This window comes from Pituophis catenifer, unplaced genomic scaffold (assembly GCF_029215685.1).
Source record: "Pituophis catenifer annectens isolate HBS135680 unplaced genomic scaffold, rPitCat1.0.hap2 SCAF_2, whole genome shotgun sequence".
NCBI lineage: Eukaryota > Metazoa > Chordata > Lepidosauria > Squamata > Colubridae > Pituophis > Pituophis catenifer.
The window spans coordinates 156,639,450-156,657,975 of NW_027256882.1; the positions used below are offsets into that span (position 1 = coordinate 156,639,450).

An 18,526-nucleotide genomic window follows, 5' to 3' on the forward strand; every position below is an offset into this window, starting at 1 on the left:
CCTCCGTCATTTGTTTTAAAGCCAGATCTAGAATGTAAAACACCGACAATGGATAGACCCATGTAACATTACAACTGCTTTGGATTTTTGCAGGCTTCCGTGGTAGACATTAAGCAAGTTCTCATTGTCTCATCAAGTTATTCCCTTGCTTTATGAATATTCAACTGCACAGCTAAACTCTCTCTGTTCTCTGCAGGTTCTGTTCTTTTTCTTAGTCTGAGATTTATGGACTTGTACATGATGAATTGTGAACTCCTAGCAACTTGCAGCGCCCTTGGATTCTTAGAAGGGGACACCTACCATAAAGAACCAGACTGTATAGGTAAGAGATCAAGACAGGGAGGTATATATTGGAGGATGTGTAAGGGCTGTTAATGTCTCAATTAGTGATTGTTAGATGGAGTCAACTAAATCATTTGTAAAGGGGCTTTACTAACTTTTTGTTTCGGTTTTGAAAAAATTAGGAGATATCTTCCCGTCATCCTTATTTGGAGGTTTCCAGGACACAACAAAACAGTTCAATTCCCTAGTCCTACAACTTCATCATTCAAACAATATGTTACCTTCCAGATATTGTAACTCTCATCAGTCCTAGCCTGCTAGGATGGGAGTTGTAGTTCAATAGCATAGTCACTTGTCCATTCTTTCTTTAGTATATGGCATAACTAATATGTATCCTGGGATAGCAATTCTGTGAGCTCTAGCTTTGCACCCATTTGAATTTTTGTCTCCTACTTGGCTTGAATTCCTCCAGAGAGTGTGAAAGATTTAATCCGCTATCTGCGCCATGAAGATGAGACCCGGGATATTCGGCAACAGTTGGGAGCTGCTCAGATTCTGCAAAATGACCTGATCCCTATTATCATCCAGTACTCCCAAGATAAACAGTTGTTTGATGCTGTCATCAGGTAGGAATGGCAGGATGAAAGAAGATGGGAGGAAAGATTATTGGTTATAAGTTTTAAGTATGAAGAATATCGGTAGCAGATAGCAATGAAGGAGTGTGCATTACAGACATAAGGGAACAATCCATACCCTGGTCTTGTCCTGTCCCATAAGATCTAACACTCTGATCAGCGGCAAGAGATTATGATAATTTTAGTCTGAAACAATTGAGGGCTCCAGATATAAATGCGACTGATGGTTGGCTATGCTGTGGCAGTTTTGTTTAATATCTAAATACAGTCAGTTTGAATAATGTGTGTATTTCTGAAATATATCACATGACTGAGAATTTTAGCTAAATCTTAATAAAGTCCCAAATAATCTGTTGTATCCCCAACCCATTGCTGAGGATTCTGGGAATTGAAGTCTATACACCTGGAAGATAGGCAGTTTGGAAAAGATGTCCTGAATAAAACCAGTTCTTTCTTCTTATTTTAGACCTCCCAGAATCAACAAAGCTAAACAGATCCATTTTCAGAAGAACATGGTGGCATCACCTCTCCTCTTGTTTTTATTAAAACTAATTATACATTAATTTAATCTAAATCCAGGCCAGGATATGGCATAGCTATAGAGGGAGACTATTTTAATTATGCTGGGAGGAAGAACTAATATCCTTTAAAGAACCAAATTTTAAAATGTGCAATGCAGCTGCCATACCAATTTTTATTATCTCTGGAGGTGAAGGCAATCCAGATGGACGTTAGAATGAAAAATAAGAAGTCTAGCCTATTTAGAAAATTAAACCCTTTACCATGCCAATATAGTATGGGTTTAAAGAAAGAATCTCCAGATTATTTTTAAATCCCATGCTTGTCACACATGGTGATCCCAATCTGGATTAAGCCATTATCCACTTACATTTAAAACTGAACCAAATCCTGAACTGGAACTGCGTGTAATATACCGGTAGGTGGCAATTAGGAATTCACTACTGAAAAATACTACCAAAAAATGAAATACTGAGGAAGCCAGTACGTAATATATCAGTGTAGAAATGTATTCATTGCTTAAATTTATCAGTGGGAAATTAGTATAGCTTTAAAATATTTGTGAAGAGTTTTAATACTGAAGCGATTTAATGACAACATGATTAAATTGGCTTTATGTTACAATCATTGACAAAGTCTCTGTGTCTTATTTTCCTAGATTATTGGTGAATTTAACTCAACCAGCTATCCTCTGCTTTGGAAATATTCCCCAGGATATTAATCTCCGCCATCACTTCCTACAGATTGTCTCTTACCTGCAAGGTTACAAAGAAGTGAGTGGGAGGTCTTCTCTAGTCCTGTTCCATTGTTTGCAGGATTACAGGATTATGAGGAAATAAGACTCTGCTTTTCTAAGCCACAGTGCTCTTTCTAATTACACTTGAAGCTTTTTTACAATACATTTTGCCGTGCTTAAACTGAAGATCTTTGAAGGAAAGAAGAATTGTAGCTTCTAAGATTGCAGCTAATTCGAAGAACAGTAAAGGATTGAAGTTTTTTTAAAAAAATAAACTTAAAGGCAAATAAAGGGAAGAAGCAGATTGTAGTTTCCATACTAAGTTTTTGTAGCTTGCTTTGAGGGCGGGGGGTTGCTCTGTCTTCACGGGAACATAATGCAATACATTCTTTTTCTTTCTCCATTCTTTTAGGCATTTGCCAATGATAAGGTCTTTGGACTGTTAAGTGAGAAGCTGTATGAACTGTTGCAGCTGGTGAGTTTCATTTTGACCCATTTCCCAGGTCAAAAGGGAGGTGGCTTGAGGACAAGAAAGGATTGTGAAAGAAGACAAAGATTTTGTCGATCAAGACTGGGGTGGGAGCAGTGAAGACAACAGCCGCCTTCTTGAGTTTATCTCTTTCATGTGCTCCCAATACATATGTTTCCTATGATCCCTTCTTTCTCATCTTAGGACTGGGAGCAGCGCCAGGAAGAAGATAACCTGTTAATTGAGCGCATCTTGCTTCTGGTGCGCAATGTATTGCATGTGCCAGCTGATCCTGATGAAGAGAAGGTATTGGAGTGAAAGGCTGGCATTGCGCTGGCAAATGCCAGCCTTCAATGATGACTGGAGTGAAAATACAAGCATATATCTGCAGATAAGAGGAACCTGGGCTTCCCAAATCCGTCCCTCATTGAGTTATACTAGCTGGTGCTGTTGTAGGTGATGGTCAGGACTGCCATCGTTCTCTTGAGCTTCACATTCGCTAGCTTCCAGTCTGCCATGACTTATGGGGGGAAGGAGCTGGTCGGGAGGGGGGAAGACTAAATACTCATTGTACCTTCCAGAGACACCATCTCAGGGTCAAAAACTTGGGAATGGAATGCCTCACCAACCAGCACACTGTTGAAGGAACAGTTCCCAAAACAATTTATTCAAATGTAAATGAACAATACGGACTAGCAAGGGCAGAAGTCAGGGCAGGACTGACTGTGATGTTGATGACATTCAGATAATCGGGAGTTTCCTATTCAGTGTTTCATCTGCATTATCTCAACAACTCCCTGCAGTATTGCTGAAGGCAACACTCTCTGTGTTTCTTTTAGGGGTTGGGAATGCCTTAAGCTTAATAAATTGCAGTGTCCTGGGATCACCTGTTCACCTTTTGTTCTGACAAGCCAAGGTTAATGGGGAAGCCAGATTCACTTAACAACCATGTCATACTAAATGTGTGCGATGATTCACTTAGCAACTGTGGCAAGGAAAGTCGTAAAATGGGGCAAAACTCACAACAAATGTTTCACTTAGCAACATAAGTTTAGGGCTCAGTTGTAGTCGTAACTTGAGGATTACCAGTATTCTTACTGTTAATTCCATCTGATCTCTCCCATAGAACATTGACGATGATGCCAACATCCATGACCGGGTGCTCTGGGCTATGCATATCAGCGGGATGGATGATTTGCTCAAATTCTTGGCCAGCTCCCCAAGTGAACAGCAGTGGAGTCTGCACGTGCTCGAGATAATCTCCCTTATGTTCCGTGACCAGGTAAACAAGCAAATCTGTTCGGACCAGAAATGAAGGCTGGGATAGGGTGGGAAATATCTGCAGGTGGCAGGAAAAAAAGCAAAGGATACAGTGTTTCTAGGTTGGAACTTCAAAAAGATTTCCAGGAATTTTGATTTTTTTTTATAGCTTCAGAAGGGGATACATGGTGGCTCAATGGCTAAGACATTGAGTCTTAAGACTAGTGGTCCCCAACCTTTGTGGCTTGGCGGCCTGGTTGGGGGGGAGGGAAGAGGACCAGACTGAGTGAGCAACAGGCTGGCATGTGCATGCACACGCAGCTCAACTTGTGCGAGTGGTGGGTTGGTGCACAGGTGTATGCAGCTCAACTTGCACAAGATGAGCTGTGCAGGCATATGCACATGTGCCAGCCCGCCACTTGCTCTAGTTGAGTTGCATGTGTACATATGCATGCTTGCCTACTGCTTGTGCAAGTTGAGCTGTGCTACAAGTGTGCACGCTGGCCTGCCATTTGTGCGGCCTGGTTCCAAATAGACCGTGGGCCCAGAGGTTAGGGATCCTTGCCGTTAAAGATTATGGCTCTGCAATTTAAATGTTGCAAAATGGAGTGAGCCACCGTCATTTGTCCCAGCTCCTGCCAACCAATTTGAAAGCATGCATATGCAAGTAGATGAATAGGTTCCACATATAAGCATCCAGGAAGGTAACAGTGTTCCACGTTTCGCCACATGCTCTGTGCTCTAGTGATGTCATGCCAGCCACCTGACCACAGAAATGTTTTCGGACAACACTGGCTCTTTGGCTTAAGAAATGGAGGTGAATACTACCCCTGAAGGTCGGTCATGACTAGCAGGGTAAAACCCACAGAGACACCTGTATTTTTTACCTTTATAGCTTCAGAAAGTGGAAGAGGGAAAAGGAGGTTGAGAGATGGTTGGGCTTATCAACAAGATCGATAGTTCTACTTTTTATTAGAAAATATGATTCTTTAGCCCATGTTACATTTTCATCCTCTGGTTCTGGCTGGCCTCTGTCAGAGTCAGAATATCGTGGCTCGTTAGAACAGCTGTTGTCATTAACATTTTTAAATTAACATTTAATCTAATTTAATTTAATGTTAGCTAAACATTTAATTAACATTTAAAGTTTCACTGTTGTGGGGAGACAAAAGCTTCCTTATCCAGTGCAACCTCTGTTGGCTTGCTTTCTGCTGGGGTACGTGCATTTAAGGGAAGGGAGGGAACAAACACAGCTTGCTTTGCTGGAAGAAAATTGTTCCCAATAGAATCCAGAGCTGCTGGCAGCCACAGGGCAGACCCGTTCAGCCAAGGAACAGAGCATAGATGTGGCAGAACTGGAAGTCTTGAGGCAGAAGGAACAGGCTGAGAAGAAGACTCGCGTATTCCAGCGAAGTAGCAGGTGAGCGTGGAGGTTTCCCACTTGGTTTTCCCAGCCAAAGTCACCAAGGATTACAGGTGAAACTCGAAAAATTAGAATATTGTGCAAAAGTTCATTTATTTCAGTAATGCAACTTAAAAGGTGAAACTAATATATGAGATAGACTCATTACATGCAAAGCGAGATAGTTCAAGCCTTGATTTGTCATACTTTTGATGATTATGGCTTACAGCTCATGAAAACCCCAAATTCACAATCTCAGAAAATTAGAATATTGTGAAAAGGTTCAATATTCTAGGCTCAAAGTGTCCCACTCTAATCAGCTAATTAAGCCATAACACCTGCAAAGGGTTCCTGAGCCTTTAAATGGTCTCTCAGTCTGGTTCAGTAAGAATCACAATCATGGGAAAGACTGCTGACCTGACAGTTGTGCAGAAAACCATCATTGACACCCTCCATAAGGAGAGAAAGCCTCAAAAGGTAATTGCAAAAGAAGTTGGATGTTCCCAAAGTGCTGTATCAAAGCACATTAATAGAAAGTTATGTGGAAGGGAAAAGTGTGGAAGAAAAAGGTGCACAAGCAGCAGGGATGACCGCAGCCTGGAGAGGATTGTCAGGAAAAGGCCATTCAAAAATGTTGGGGACTTTCACAAGGAGTGGACAGAGGCTGGAGTCAGTGCATCAAGAGCCACCACACACAGACGGATCCTGGACATGGGCTTCAAATGTCGTATTCTTCGTCAAGCCGCTCCTGAACAACAAACAACGTCAGAAGCGTCTTACCTGGGCTAAAGAAAAAAAGAACTGGTCTGTTGCTCAGTGGTCCAAAGTCCTCTTTTCTGATGAGAGCAACTTTTGCATCTCATTTGGAAACCAAGGACCCAGAGTCTGGAGGAAGAATGGAGAGGCACACACTGCAAGATGCTTGAAGTCCAGTGTGAAGTTTCCACAGTCTGTGTTGATTTGGGGAGCCATGTCATCTGCTGGTGTTGGTCCACTGTGCTTCATTAAGTCCAGGGTCAACGCAGCCGTCTACCAGGAGATTTTGGAGCACTTCATGCTTCCTTCCGCAGACGAGCTTTATGGGGATGCTGACTTCATTTTCCAGCAGGACTTGGCACCTGCCCACACTGCCAAAAGTACCAGAACCTTCTTCAATGACCATGGGATTACTGTGCTTGATTGGCCAGCAAACTCGCCTGACCTGAACCCCATAGAGAATCTATGGGGCATTGCTAAGAGAAAGATGAGAGACATGAGACCGAACAATGCAGAAGAGCTGAAGGCCACTATTGAAGCATCCTGGTCTTCCATAACACCTCAGCAGTGCCACAGGCTGATAGCATCCATGCCACGCCGCATTGAGGCAGTAATTGATGCAAAAGGGGCCCAAACCAAGTACTGAGTACATATGCATGCTTATACTTTTCAGAGGTCCGATATTGTTCTATGTACAATCCTTGTTTTATTGATTTCATGTAATATTCTAATTTTCTGAGATTGTGAATTTGGGGTTTTCATGAGCTGTAAGCCATAATCATCAAAATTATGACAAATCAAGGCTTGAACTAACTCGCTTTGCATGTAATGAGTCTATCTCATATATTAGTTTCACCTTTTAAGTTGCATTACTGAAATAAATGAACTTTTGCACGATATTCTAATTTTTTGAGTTTCACCTGTATTTTGAAAAAAAAGGATCCTCTTTGTTCCTTGTTGTGCCATCCTTTAAAAGTCAAGAATTGAGCCTATAACCTTTAACAAAGGAAGCCCATTCCCTTTCCTTGTAAATGCTATCTCTAGGCTGGGCAACCTTCCAATAAACACTTCTTTCCTGCAAAGATAATTTTACTACAATCCCAGCCATGGTTTCTCATACAATATTCGGATTCTAAGCAGGCAGGGATGCTTCAAATCTATTTAGGGCACCCTCCTTGTACCTGTTTGTTTGTTTGTTTGTTAAATTTATTTGCCACCTATCTCACCATCGGGCTACTCTAGGCAGCTTACAATAATAAAAAGGAAGAAAAATGAAAGGAGTGTAAACAGAAGTAAAATAATAGGTTTGTCATTGTGTATTTTATTGTTCTATCAGTCGATCCTTGGATGAACTGTTGCACAGGCTCACAAAAATAAGTATTTGAGCTAAGGAGGCAACAAGAGTGTTACAAATGTTGTAACATTGTAACATTTGTTACTACAACCCACTCCCCACTCCAAAAGGAGCAGCCCTTAAAGGGGAAAGATGCCCTTACTTGATTCAGATTCTGAGGCCCTTTGTTTTATGGTGTATAGACCTCCTGCTCAAGCTCTGCAAACAACAACACATCATTTTAAACACAGCAGTGACACTGAAAATGAAACAACATCAAAGAAAATACTGCAAACTTTGAGAAAACTGGGAAAATTGCATAGAAAGCAGCACTAGTATCAGTTATTGAAATTGTGCAATTTTTCCACTTTCTAATAAGTCCTTAAACCAAAATAAGTGGCCATTATCATTAAAGATGAAAATATATGTTGATTTGATTAAAATCCCCTTGCATAATTTAGAAAGTCTTTAATTGTTTCAGTGCAGTTTAAAGGAATGTGAATTATACTTTCCATTACAAAAGATGGCTCTTTAGCCTGTGTAACTTTTTAGTCCTCTGGCTTCGGCCAGAGTCAGAATGTCATGGTTCATAAATTTAATCTAGAACAGCTGCTGTCACTAATTATTTTTTTTTTACATTAATTTTTTTGCAATTTATTTTTTAAATCTTATTTTTGATGACTTTCTCCAATAAGATTCAAAATTATTTTTTTATTCAACAAGGAAGTTCTAAACTGACTCATTCAGTTCAGATCCAAAGTCCTATTTTTGTATGCATTAAGATTTCAGGAGAATCAATTGTATTTGAAAAAAAATTGTATTTATTATTGAGGACTTAACTTTGATTTGAAATAAATAGATAAGTATCTCAGTCTTCATAAATGGTTGATGTTATGATTCATAAATTAGCACACTTGCTCATGTGAAATCAAGGTAGAACTTGGACTGCTTCTTCTGAAGAATATATTCAATAGAAAAGGTGTCCCACAGGAGCTAAGTTTCTAATCTTGTACAATATTCCATCTTCCCATTTGCTGAAGAGAGATTGTTTATCACAATAGGGCTCAATCTTTTCTTCACCACCGACCCATTTTAAATACCTTTTATGGCCACAGAGCATGGCCACAGATTACCAAGACTTAACATTTTAACATTCCTTCACGGACTCTCTGTGATGATATTGTGGCCCCCAATGAATCCATGGACCACAGGTTGAGAACCACTGGTTTATCAAGAAGTTTAAAATTTGGGTGATAGAGAAATGGAAGAAGGGGGAAAAAAGGAAGAGTATGAGCCCAGTACGCTCCCATAGAGAGGGGCTTCTCAGGGTGCCGTCAGCCAAACAGTGTCGACTGGCGGCCCCCAGGGGGAGAGCCTTTTCTGTGAGGGCACCCACCATCTGGAATGAGCTCCCCCCAGACATACAGAAGATTCCGGATCTGCGCACTTTCCGCCATGCCCTCAAAACATTCCTGTTTCAGCAGGCTGGCCTGGCCTAACTTTCCCTTTATATTGCTTTTGATTTTATTTTAAACTGGGATGTCTTGAATTATCTAGGACCAGAGTGTTTAGTATATTTTAATTGGTTTTTTTTAACGTTTGTATTACATGTATTTTTATCGTTCGCTGTTCACCGCCCTGAGTCCCTCAGGAATAGGGCGGTATATAAATTTAATAAATAAATAATAAAATAAATAACTGTTTTGAGCTTTCCATACTATTCAAGGAAGGTTTAGATACAAATTTGTAAATTCCACAGCTTTATGTGGAGGGCAATAGCCTGTAGACCAGAAATTACTACCTGATTAAGTATATTGTTATCGCCTCATTAATTCTGCCAGAAGACATGAATGAATCTCTCAATACTGGTGATAAAATGGGGTTGGACTGTGCAGGAGAAAAAGAATCTTGCAAAAATGAAGTCTAGCACTCTTTCAGTTGGTTCTCATCACGCATGCTTCACTGGACAATGTTTAAGAGACAGAAATAGACAGAGGGAATTGAATATAGTTATTGCCTGCATAAGAGCAAAACAGCTGCTATCAAAGTAGACAACTCTAGGTAGGTTAGCCAGAAGTAGTCTGGCCTTCTCTAAAGTCAATTTCTGCCTCCTCTTCTTGAATCTTGTTCAAAAGGTGGTATTTTGGTAAAAGAATCTGTTCTAATTGATTGTCTGAAATCTTAAAATAATCAAAACTAGTCCTTGGATTTGAACTGAATGAATCAGCTTAGAACTCCTTGTTGGATGATTTTGGATCTTATTTATATATGAAAGTCACACTTTTACCTATTTTCTTTTCCCTTAGACACTCTCGCTTTGGTGGCTGTTATGTTATTCAGGGCTTGAAAGCTATTGGGGACAGAGATGTGGTGATGCACAAGGGGCTACACAATGTAAGTCACTTCAAGCAACTATGTGCAAGTCTGGAGAAGGTGGAATTTTTTCAGGACGCAGCGTCTGCACATCTGTGTAATGTTGAGGGTGTTTCTTCAAAGTATGACACTACTTTCTGCACTTATAGGAAATGGAGAAAGGAAAGCATGGGATGCTATGGGCACGTGGATCATGTGGTTCTTTAATTTGTCCTCAAATTTGTCTGCCTAAAGCTTTGTCACAGTCACTCTCACTGAAAGTTTTAATAAAAGACGACTATAGCTATTGGGTTTTCTAGGCCCCTGTGCTATCATTTATCCCTTCAGAAATTCCTGGCCAGTGTTGGACTTCCTCCACCAGCGCAGGCCCCTGAGCAGCTCATTCCTTTTTCATAAATTGGCTTCCAGTTTTGTTAGCTTATCAGTTGGTTGAGCTTCTTTTCGCTAGTTCATAAAGCTGCCAGATCTAGGTCAATCCATAATTGTAAAGAAGTGATTGCACCATCATCAACCATATTTTCCAGGCAAAGCAGACCATATAAGTTTAGATTAGACCAGGGGTTCTCAACCACTGAGGCACAGGCCACTAGGGACAGGGCAGCACAAATGAGCGAAGCCCCTTTTGCACAGATACGGGATCCAGACAACATGCGAAACACGCCTTTCCTCCAGTTTTTCCATGGAACTGGTCCCTGGTACCCAAAAGGTTGGGGTTGGTTGGATTAGACCCTCTAGATTAAGCTAATTTTTACAGAAACTGTAATGTGCGTTAGAAAATGTTCTGATTAATGACATTTATATTGTTGAATACTCACTTGAAAATTGCCAAGCTTGTCTAATGTTATATCTGCACTTTATTAAGAAATTGAAAATTTTCTGCAGAAATAATATAGCTGTGGTAAGCTTTCCATCTGGTAGTCCCAAAGGTGCTTTTTCAAGAGGCAACTGGACTTTCTGGGGTTTTTTTTTGAAGATGTTTCACTTCCCATCCAAGAAGCTTCTTCAGCTCTGACTGGGTGGTGAGGAATGGAAGGATTTATACTCCTTGCAGAAGGCTGGTCATTTACATTCTTTTATAGAATGCCCTTGAAAACCACTCGAAGGCTTCACCTGGTGCAGAATGTGGCCGCGCGGGTTGTGATGAGAGTGTCCCAATGCTCCCATGTTACACCCCTCCTGCGCAACTTGCATTGGTTACTGGTTGCCCTTCGGGTGAGGTTCAAGGTGCTGGTTATTACCTACAAAGCCCTTCATGGCCTAGGCCCGGGATATTTGTCGGACCCCCTGCAGCCAGCGACAATCCCCAATCGCCCGGTGCGTACCCACAGACAGGGCCTCCTCAGGGTGCCGTCGGCCAGACAGTGTCGACTGACGACTCCCAGGGGGAGAGTTTTCTCTATGGGCGCACCCACCCTCTGGAACCAGCTTCCTTTGGAACTCCGGATGGCCCCTGACCTTCGCTCGTTCCGCCGCGATTTGAAGACCTGGTTGTTCTACAGCCTGGACTGATGGGGGGGGGGGTGTTAATGAATTTTTAAATTGTTTTAAATTGGGATTTTAATTTTATATTGGCAGGAATTATGCATTTTACTGTGGTGAGCCGCCCTGAGTCCTCGGAGATAGGGCGGCATACAAATTGCATTAATTAATTAAATAAATAAATAAATAAATAAATAAATAAATAAATAAATAAATAAAGTCATTAAGGCCATCTGGAGGTTTAACTATGTCCTCAGGGTTACTGAGTGGTCCAAATGGGTGTGGAGCCTTCTTCTTTTTTTTTTTTATTTGATTTATATGCCGCCCTTCTCCGGAGAGTCAGGGCGGCTTACAATGCGTTAAGCAATAGCCTTCATACTTTTGTATATTTATACAAAGTCAGCTTATTGCCCCCACAAACTGGGTCCTCAATTTACCTACCTTAGAAAGGATGGAAGGCTGAGTCAACCTTGAGCCTGGTAAGATTCGAACCTGCAGAAACTGCAGGCAGCTGTGTTAATAACAGGGTGCATTAAACCATTGTACTACCAAGGCTCTTTGGAACTGTTGAAAGGACTGTGTTGTAGACAGGAGATAAAGGATGTTGTATCCCTCCCCCTCTGTTGAGAGGGCTGTTCAATTTTGACATAGATGGCCTCTTTGATCCCTCTTTCAAACCAGCGGTCCTCTCTGTCCAAAATGTGGACTTTGAGGTCTTCAAAAGAGTGGCCTTTGTCTTTTAAATGCAGATGGACTGCTGAATCTTGTCCTGATCGGTTTGTTCTCCTCTTGAAAAAGTACCTTTGTGACAACCATGACCTGGAAGACTGAGAATCTCCATAGAAATTTCCATCTGGTACTATTGGAATTAAGATGGAAGGCGTTGAATCTACATTCCCCCTTCCTTCCATCTTACTCATATTCTGCCCCATTCCTGGACAGGTGAAGAACTACAGCCATGATATAGGCAAGGAGGTCCGCCGGGTGCCAAAAAGGCAGCAGCTCGCCAGTGATAGTGAAGGACCTCCTCGCCGCTCTGCCCTAAACGTGCGGCGCTTCCTCCAGGAGTTCTGTGTGGAGTTCTTGGAAAACTGCTACAATCGTCTCATGTACCTGGTCAAGGTGAGAAGGAATTTCAAGTGTGGAGTTGGCCAATTGCAGGGTACCATAAAAGAGAAGAGGGAGACATCTTGGTCATCTATGGCCCTTGTTTATAGGACAGGGCAGCAATCAGATTCATTGGGATTAGGGTGGCTTCACAGAGCCAATTTGCACCCAGGTGGGAGATATTAGAAGTCAATTTTTTGCGCTTCAGTGATTCTTGTTCCTCCTCTCGTGCCAAAAGGAAGAATAAGAATATTATTGCTCCTTAGCCACAGTGGAAAATTCTTGGATGCTATTAAAATGCAGGTTATTCCCTTTTAAAGTTAAAGATCAGTATATCTGATGGATCCCTTCCATTCTCTTTCTTTCCTTCCCCAGGATCACTTGCTCAGGGAAAAGGCCCAACAGCATGATGAGACATACTACTTATGGGCTATGGCCTTTTTTATGGCCTTCAACCGGGCCTCTTCTTTCCAGCCTCAGCTGGTTTCTGAGACAGTTGGTGTTCGGACCTTCCATTTCATTGAAAGGAGTCTGACCAACTACTATGAAATGAGCATCGTAGATAAGAAGGATATCACCTCTTGGTCTAAAAGGTGAGAGGACATTCTCACTGTGGAGTAGAATTCTTGATCTTTTTTTTTTCTTTTTTTGCCTGGGTAGTTTTAAATAATGCCATTTATCTCACCTTCCTATGCAAAGTCAGAGGAATTCCTGCTTCTCAACTTCTTTTCCTTGTCTCTCAGGATGCATCTGGCTCTCAAGGCTTACCAAGAATTGCTAATGACTATGCATGAAATGGACCGTTCCCAGGAAGAAGCTGTGCGCAACAGCAGCCACGTCCTTAAAAGTGAAGTTTTTTTCATTATATATCAAGTTATTTCCTGGGATAACATTCTAGGTTTTCTGCTGGAAGTAGAAACCAATTGTAATCTGTACCGATTCTGAGAGAAAGGCTCAGAAGTACATTTGCTTGGAGGGATAGGCTCATAGATAAACCTTTGGTCTGCCTAGTCCAGAACTCTTAACACGAATGGGCAACTTAGTTGAAGCATTTTAAATAGGAGTTTTCTAGCCATTCCCTGAAGATATTATAAATTGGAGCCTTCTGAACATATACTCTGTTCTCTGTCACTGAACTTTGTACCCCTAGGAGCCTCCATGTTTTTCTTATCAGATTTAATAATTTGCTCAGCATATACATTTAAAAGTATATTTGCTGAGCAAATAGAGAATCAAAAGAAAAGCAACAGTGGCCTTTCAGCTCCCAAAATTAAACTACAGTGGTGGTGGTGGGGGGAGCGAAATCTTACCCACTTTATTATTACCGTATTTTTTGGAGTATAAGACGCACCTGAGTAGAAAACACACCTACCTTTTTTGGTGAGGAAAAGAAGAAAAAAATCTCCCTCTGCCTCTGCCTTTGAGTAATTTTGCCTCCTTGCAGCATACAGCAAACAGACTGCTTTACTTTCAGTTTCGTTTTCAGCATAGCTTGATTAGCACAAGGGAAAAAAAATCTGCTCCAGCAATTTACCTCTTTGCAGCAAGCAGCAGAGCCCTGCACAAAACAGCTGAGAGCAAATCAGCTGAGACTCGGGAGGCCGATCCAATCAACTTGTGCTAATTAAGCTGTGCTGAAGCTGAAATGAGCTGTTTTTTCTTGCTGTTTGCTTGCAAGGAGGTAACTGCTGTGAGGCAGAGGCAGAGGCCAAAGGGTGGGGGCCAGTAGGTGGGCGGAGCTACATTCGGTGTATAAGACACACCTAAATTTTCACCCCCATTTAGGGCGGGGGGAAGGTTCGTCTTATACTCCAAAAAATACGGTACTTCCCCTCCATTATTTAAGGAATGTTGGTTTTGCTTGGATGAAACTAATGACAAGCATTTCCTTCCTCTAGATAACATTTTCTACGTGATGGAATATCGAGAGCTGTTCCTCACTCTTTTCCGTAAATTTGATGAGAAAAAGCAACCCAGGTCATTTCTGAGAGATCTGGTGGAGACAACTCATCTTTACTTGAAGATGTTGGAGAAATTTTGCAAAGGGAGAAAAAACCTAGTGGTCCAGGTATTTTGGAACATGGGGATTGAGTTTCTTTTCTTGGAATTTCCAATTATTTCTTTAGGAACTTTTTGGTCAATGTATATATTTATTCTTTTCACTGTTAGCCGATTTTTTTCTTCAAGAAGCTAACTGCTTCTTTTCTTCATTACTATGCTCCCCATAAGTGGTTGGTGTCAGTTCAGCCATCTTCAGCTTGGCGCCTTGCCGGCATCCTGCCAATCAAAGGTTAGGGAAAAGGGGAGAGGGGGACAAATGGGCAATAAACGTGTATGGGGATATGATGGGAAATAGGAAAGGGGGGAATGATAGCTTGAAGATCAGGAAAGCACCGATGCAGTTTGTGCCAGTCCTCAAGGCCACACACCCTGAGAATGGAAGGCAGATTGCCCCAAACATCTCAGCAATTCTCAAAACACCTATGCAGCTCCTCATTGGATGAAGACAAACTGGTCAAGGGTAGGGGCTGGGATGAAGGGAAAAAATCTGTAATCTTTTGCACAAGAATCTTAGTTCTAGCCTGACTTTACTGCAGCCAGCAACCTTTAGTAAAAGAACCTATCCCTTCACCTAAATGGAGTCGAGGGTCTTTCTTTCCTAAGGGACCTAACTGGAGCAGGTTGATCTGTGAGAGAGCTTAGCCAATGTCATATAGAAAGCTGAGTTTGAATCTAGCTATAATCTAAATTAACACTGGAGGATCTTTGACCCTCTAGATCCGTGATGGTGAACCTATGGCAAGCGTGCCACAGGTGGCACGTGGAGCCATATTAGTGGGCACGCCAGCTCAGCTCTGGGGCACATGCGCGCGCCGGCCAGCTGATTTTCAGGCCTTCTGGGCCCACCAGAAGTAGGGAAACAGGCTGTTTCCTGCCTCTGGAGGGCCTGGGGGTGGGGTGGGGAAGGCCTGTTTTTCTTTCTTACCTGGCTCCAGATCCTCTCTGTGTATCTGCGAAGGGCGAAAACAGCCTTTCCCACTCCCTTGGAGGCCCTACGGAGGCTGAAAGGGCCCATTTCCCAACTCTCGGTGGGACAGGAAGTGACATTTTTTTCTGTCCCCAGCCTCCAGAACCTCTCTAGGAGTCTCTAGGAGCCTAGGAGTCTCTGGAGGCTGGGGACAGGAAAAAACATCACTTCCTGTCCCACCGGGAGTCGGGAAATAGGCCCTTTCAGCCTCCGTAGGGCCTCCAAGGGAGTGGGAAAGGCTGTTTTCGCCCTTCCCAGATACACAGAGAGGATCTGGAACCAGGTAAGAAAGAAAAACGGGCCTACCAGGCCATCATGTGCCAGGAGCGGGGGAGGGGGTTGCGCACGCATGTGCGTGGGCACGTGCGCGCGCGACCTTCCCCCGCCCCCCCCCTCTCCTGGCACGCGATGGCAAAAAAGTTAGCCATCACTGCTCTAGATGCTGCTGAAGTAAAGTTCTCAATAACCCCAATCAATACGGTAAATAAGTCTTATATCAATATTCTCAAAGCACGGTTCAGAAATTGTTTTGTTTTGCTGCAGAACAAGAAGTACAGGAGGAAAAAGAAGTCCAAGGCTCATTCTACTGGGCCTGGTGTGCAACCCCAAACTCCTGAAGAGTTGGAGGAGGTGTGGCCAAAGCTGGTGGAGCAAATTGATAAGTGCATAAAGGTAAGATTAATCTAGATGGCAGGAAGTTGGCTCTTCAGAGTGCAGACGTTGGGACCTCTGGGTTCCGTCTTGCTTACAATGAGCAGAATTCCTTCTTCTTTTTGGCATGTTGTCTTGTAAAACAAGATAGGATTCAAGTTGCAGAAGGTGGCGGCTGGGCACTTCTTGAGGTGATTGGCAAAGGCTAGGTTTTCAGAGAAGAGTCTTCTACCTGGAGGTGCCAGAACAGGAACCTATTACCTTCTGCATACAAAGCACAAATACTCTGTGGCTGAGCTTTCCCTAAAAGTCATATGTATGACTTTGTATGAACTCTTTGTAAGTGAGGTATAGAAAAAAGACCCATTGTGACATCTTTGGGGTGGGGTGGGGGGGGACATCTTCAATTGCACACAATCCTTGCAAACAAAGGAAGAGCTCTCCTGCATATCTTAATAGTTTTTTGCTGTTGTGCAAATTGTGTTAACTTTGTTTCCAGATCAGCCTTTGTAGAAGGAATATGAACACGAGATCAATAGCACTTTTCTTCCTTCTCCCTTTTCTATAAAGCGAGGGGATGATGGGTGGAGATATTATTTCTTTTGTTTACATAGTTCATTCTAGCAGCCTGCTGCTAGACCCCTTTCAATGCCAGGTTTTTCTTCCCATCTTTTTATCCTCTAAGCCCAGTTTGACATTTTGGGACAACAAACTAATTTTTTAAAATGGTTCTTCCTAATAATTACGGGTTAGTGCTATTTCCCAAGACTTCATAAATGTGGACTAGAAGGAATGATGGTCCTTTCTCATCCTTTTCAAGCCATTCTTGTGGATTTCCATGCCATTCCAGCTTATCCTTGATTAATTTACACATGCATAAAACTTGCTTTGGTTACCTGAAATTCATTTGTTGACAGTAGCAAAATGCAGAATCTTTTGTTTGGATCTATAACATTTCTTGCTGAAATTTCTTTCTTTTGAAAAAAAAAAAAAGGATCTTGCTGTCACAGGCTTCCATCCAATATCTTTTCTTGCCAGGGTTTTGAGTCTTCTCCAGATGATGTCATTCCTTTTGATGCTGCATCAGAAGTTCCGTTAGAGGAGCAGCGAGCTGAGGCCATGACACGGATCCAGGTCAGCTTATTAACTGGCCAGGCACCAGAAGCACTCTCACTCTTGCGCTCAGCAAGGTAAGGAAGCAACTTTAAAGATGCATCTCTGTGTCTTTTTAGCTTTTAGATAAAAACTGCAGGTCTGTATGCAACAGTTCAGAGCAATATCTTATCCTGATTCAGCCAGGTTATTGCTCTCCAGCATCTGGTAATGGGATTAGAAGGACAATGATTGGATAGGGGAGTCTGCTCATCAACACATAAGCAAATCTTCTGAAGTCCTGCACTGAGGAGGCTCTCATTGGTCTCAAATGAACTCTCCCAACTTTATAGTTCTTCAAAACATCAACCTAAGACTTTTTTTAAAAAAGTAAAAATCCGGTTAGCAGTCTTATTCAACAAACAAGACTATTATACTAAGATGAAATCAAGAGAGCAATTTTCAATGGTTTTTATATGCACAGTTAAATGAAAGATTTAAGGTAGAAATTAGAACAATTGGGCAGCAGGAGATAGAGTTGAAGCTGAAATTTGTACAAATGATGTACATGTAATTGCTAAAAATGTGTAAATCTTTGTTCAAATTTGAAACTATGTGCAAAAATAGAAATACTGAAGTATAATAGCGGAACAGTTGGAGAAGATGACAGAACTAAGAGAAGTGGGAAAATTAACTTGTTTGCTTAAAGAAAGAACAACAACTAAATTGATCAGTGAGTGGAAAACCTTTATAGACTTTTTTGCTAAAAAAAACAAAAAATGAATTTATCATTTACAGATTTGATTATTCGAAAGGGTAGGTTATGGAAAGAAATTAAGATACAACTTTAGAAACAGGGTAAAATATAAACATACTGATAATTGCTGTTAAAATCAGAAGCCACTTCTTTATAACATATTGCATTTCTCAATGGTATCCATTTGAGATTTATACACACATCTTCAAATCAGTTATATTTACTGAACCTTTACAATAACAGTTCCTAAGCAATAGATAGATATTGATGGCTCTGTGTTTAACCCTGCCTGTAGTGTCTGCAATGCTTGATGCTGCGAAGGGAAATTTATCTATCTCCTGCACTTAGCTAAACTTCTTTTCTTCTGCTCCATAAGGGAGGTGTGGCCCGAAGGAGACGTGTTTGGATCATCCACTGTTGATCCAGTTGAAGAAATGGAGCTGCTGAGGCAAATCTTATTTGCTAATCTCCCTCGTGAGTATACTCCCTACGCAGCTTCCCTGAGACTAAGACTTGAAAGAGTCATAGTAGCGCAGTGGTTAGAATGCAGTACTGCAGGACCCAGATTTTGGGGGGCAATATGCTGACTCTGTAAACCGCTTAGAGAAGGCTGTAAAGCATTGTGAAGCAGTATATAAGTCTAAGTG

General features: G+C 41.8%; 1 protein-coding gene across 1 annotated transcript in view; it reads left to right on the top strand.

The window, feature by feature from the left end:
- The first annotated feature begins 225 nt into the window (after positions 1 to 225).
- TIMELESS (timeless circadian regulator) overlaps positions 226 to 18,526 on the top strand; it is a 46,324-nt gene continuing 28,023 nt past the window's right edge. Inside the window, exons 1-15 of the mRNA XM_070934870.1 lie at positions 226 to 322; positions 755 to 908; positions 2,095 to 2,209; positions 2,585 to 2,647; positions 2,846 to 2,947; positions 3,768 to 3,923; positions 5,188 to 5,321; positions 9,699 to 9,786; positions 12,187 to 12,366; positions 12,727 to 12,944; positions 13,095 to 13,198; positions 14,250 to 14,419; positions 15,923 to 16,051; positions 17,069 to 17,220; positions 18,256 to 18,353. Of these exons, the coding sequence (XP_070790971.1) occupies positions 226 to 322; positions 755 to 908; positions 2,095 to 2,209; positions 2,585 to 2,647; positions 2,846 to 2,947; positions 3,768 to 3,923; positions 5,188 to 5,321; positions 9,699 to 9,786; positions 12,187 to 12,366; positions 12,727 to 12,944; positions 13,095 to 13,198; positions 14,250 to 14,419; positions 15,923 to 16,051; positions 17,069 to 17,220; positions 18,256 to 18,353 (1,960 nt within the window). The remainder of the gene's footprint in view (positions 323 to 754; positions 909 to 2,094; positions 2,210 to 2,584; positions 2,648 to 2,845; positions 2,948 to 3,767; positions 3,924 to 5,187; positions 5,322 to 9,698; positions 9,787 to 12,186; positions 12,367 to 12,726; positions 12,945 to 13,094; positions 13,199 to 14,249; positions 14,420 to 15,922; positions 16,052 to 17,068; positions 17,221 to 18,255; positions 18,354 to 18,526) is intronic.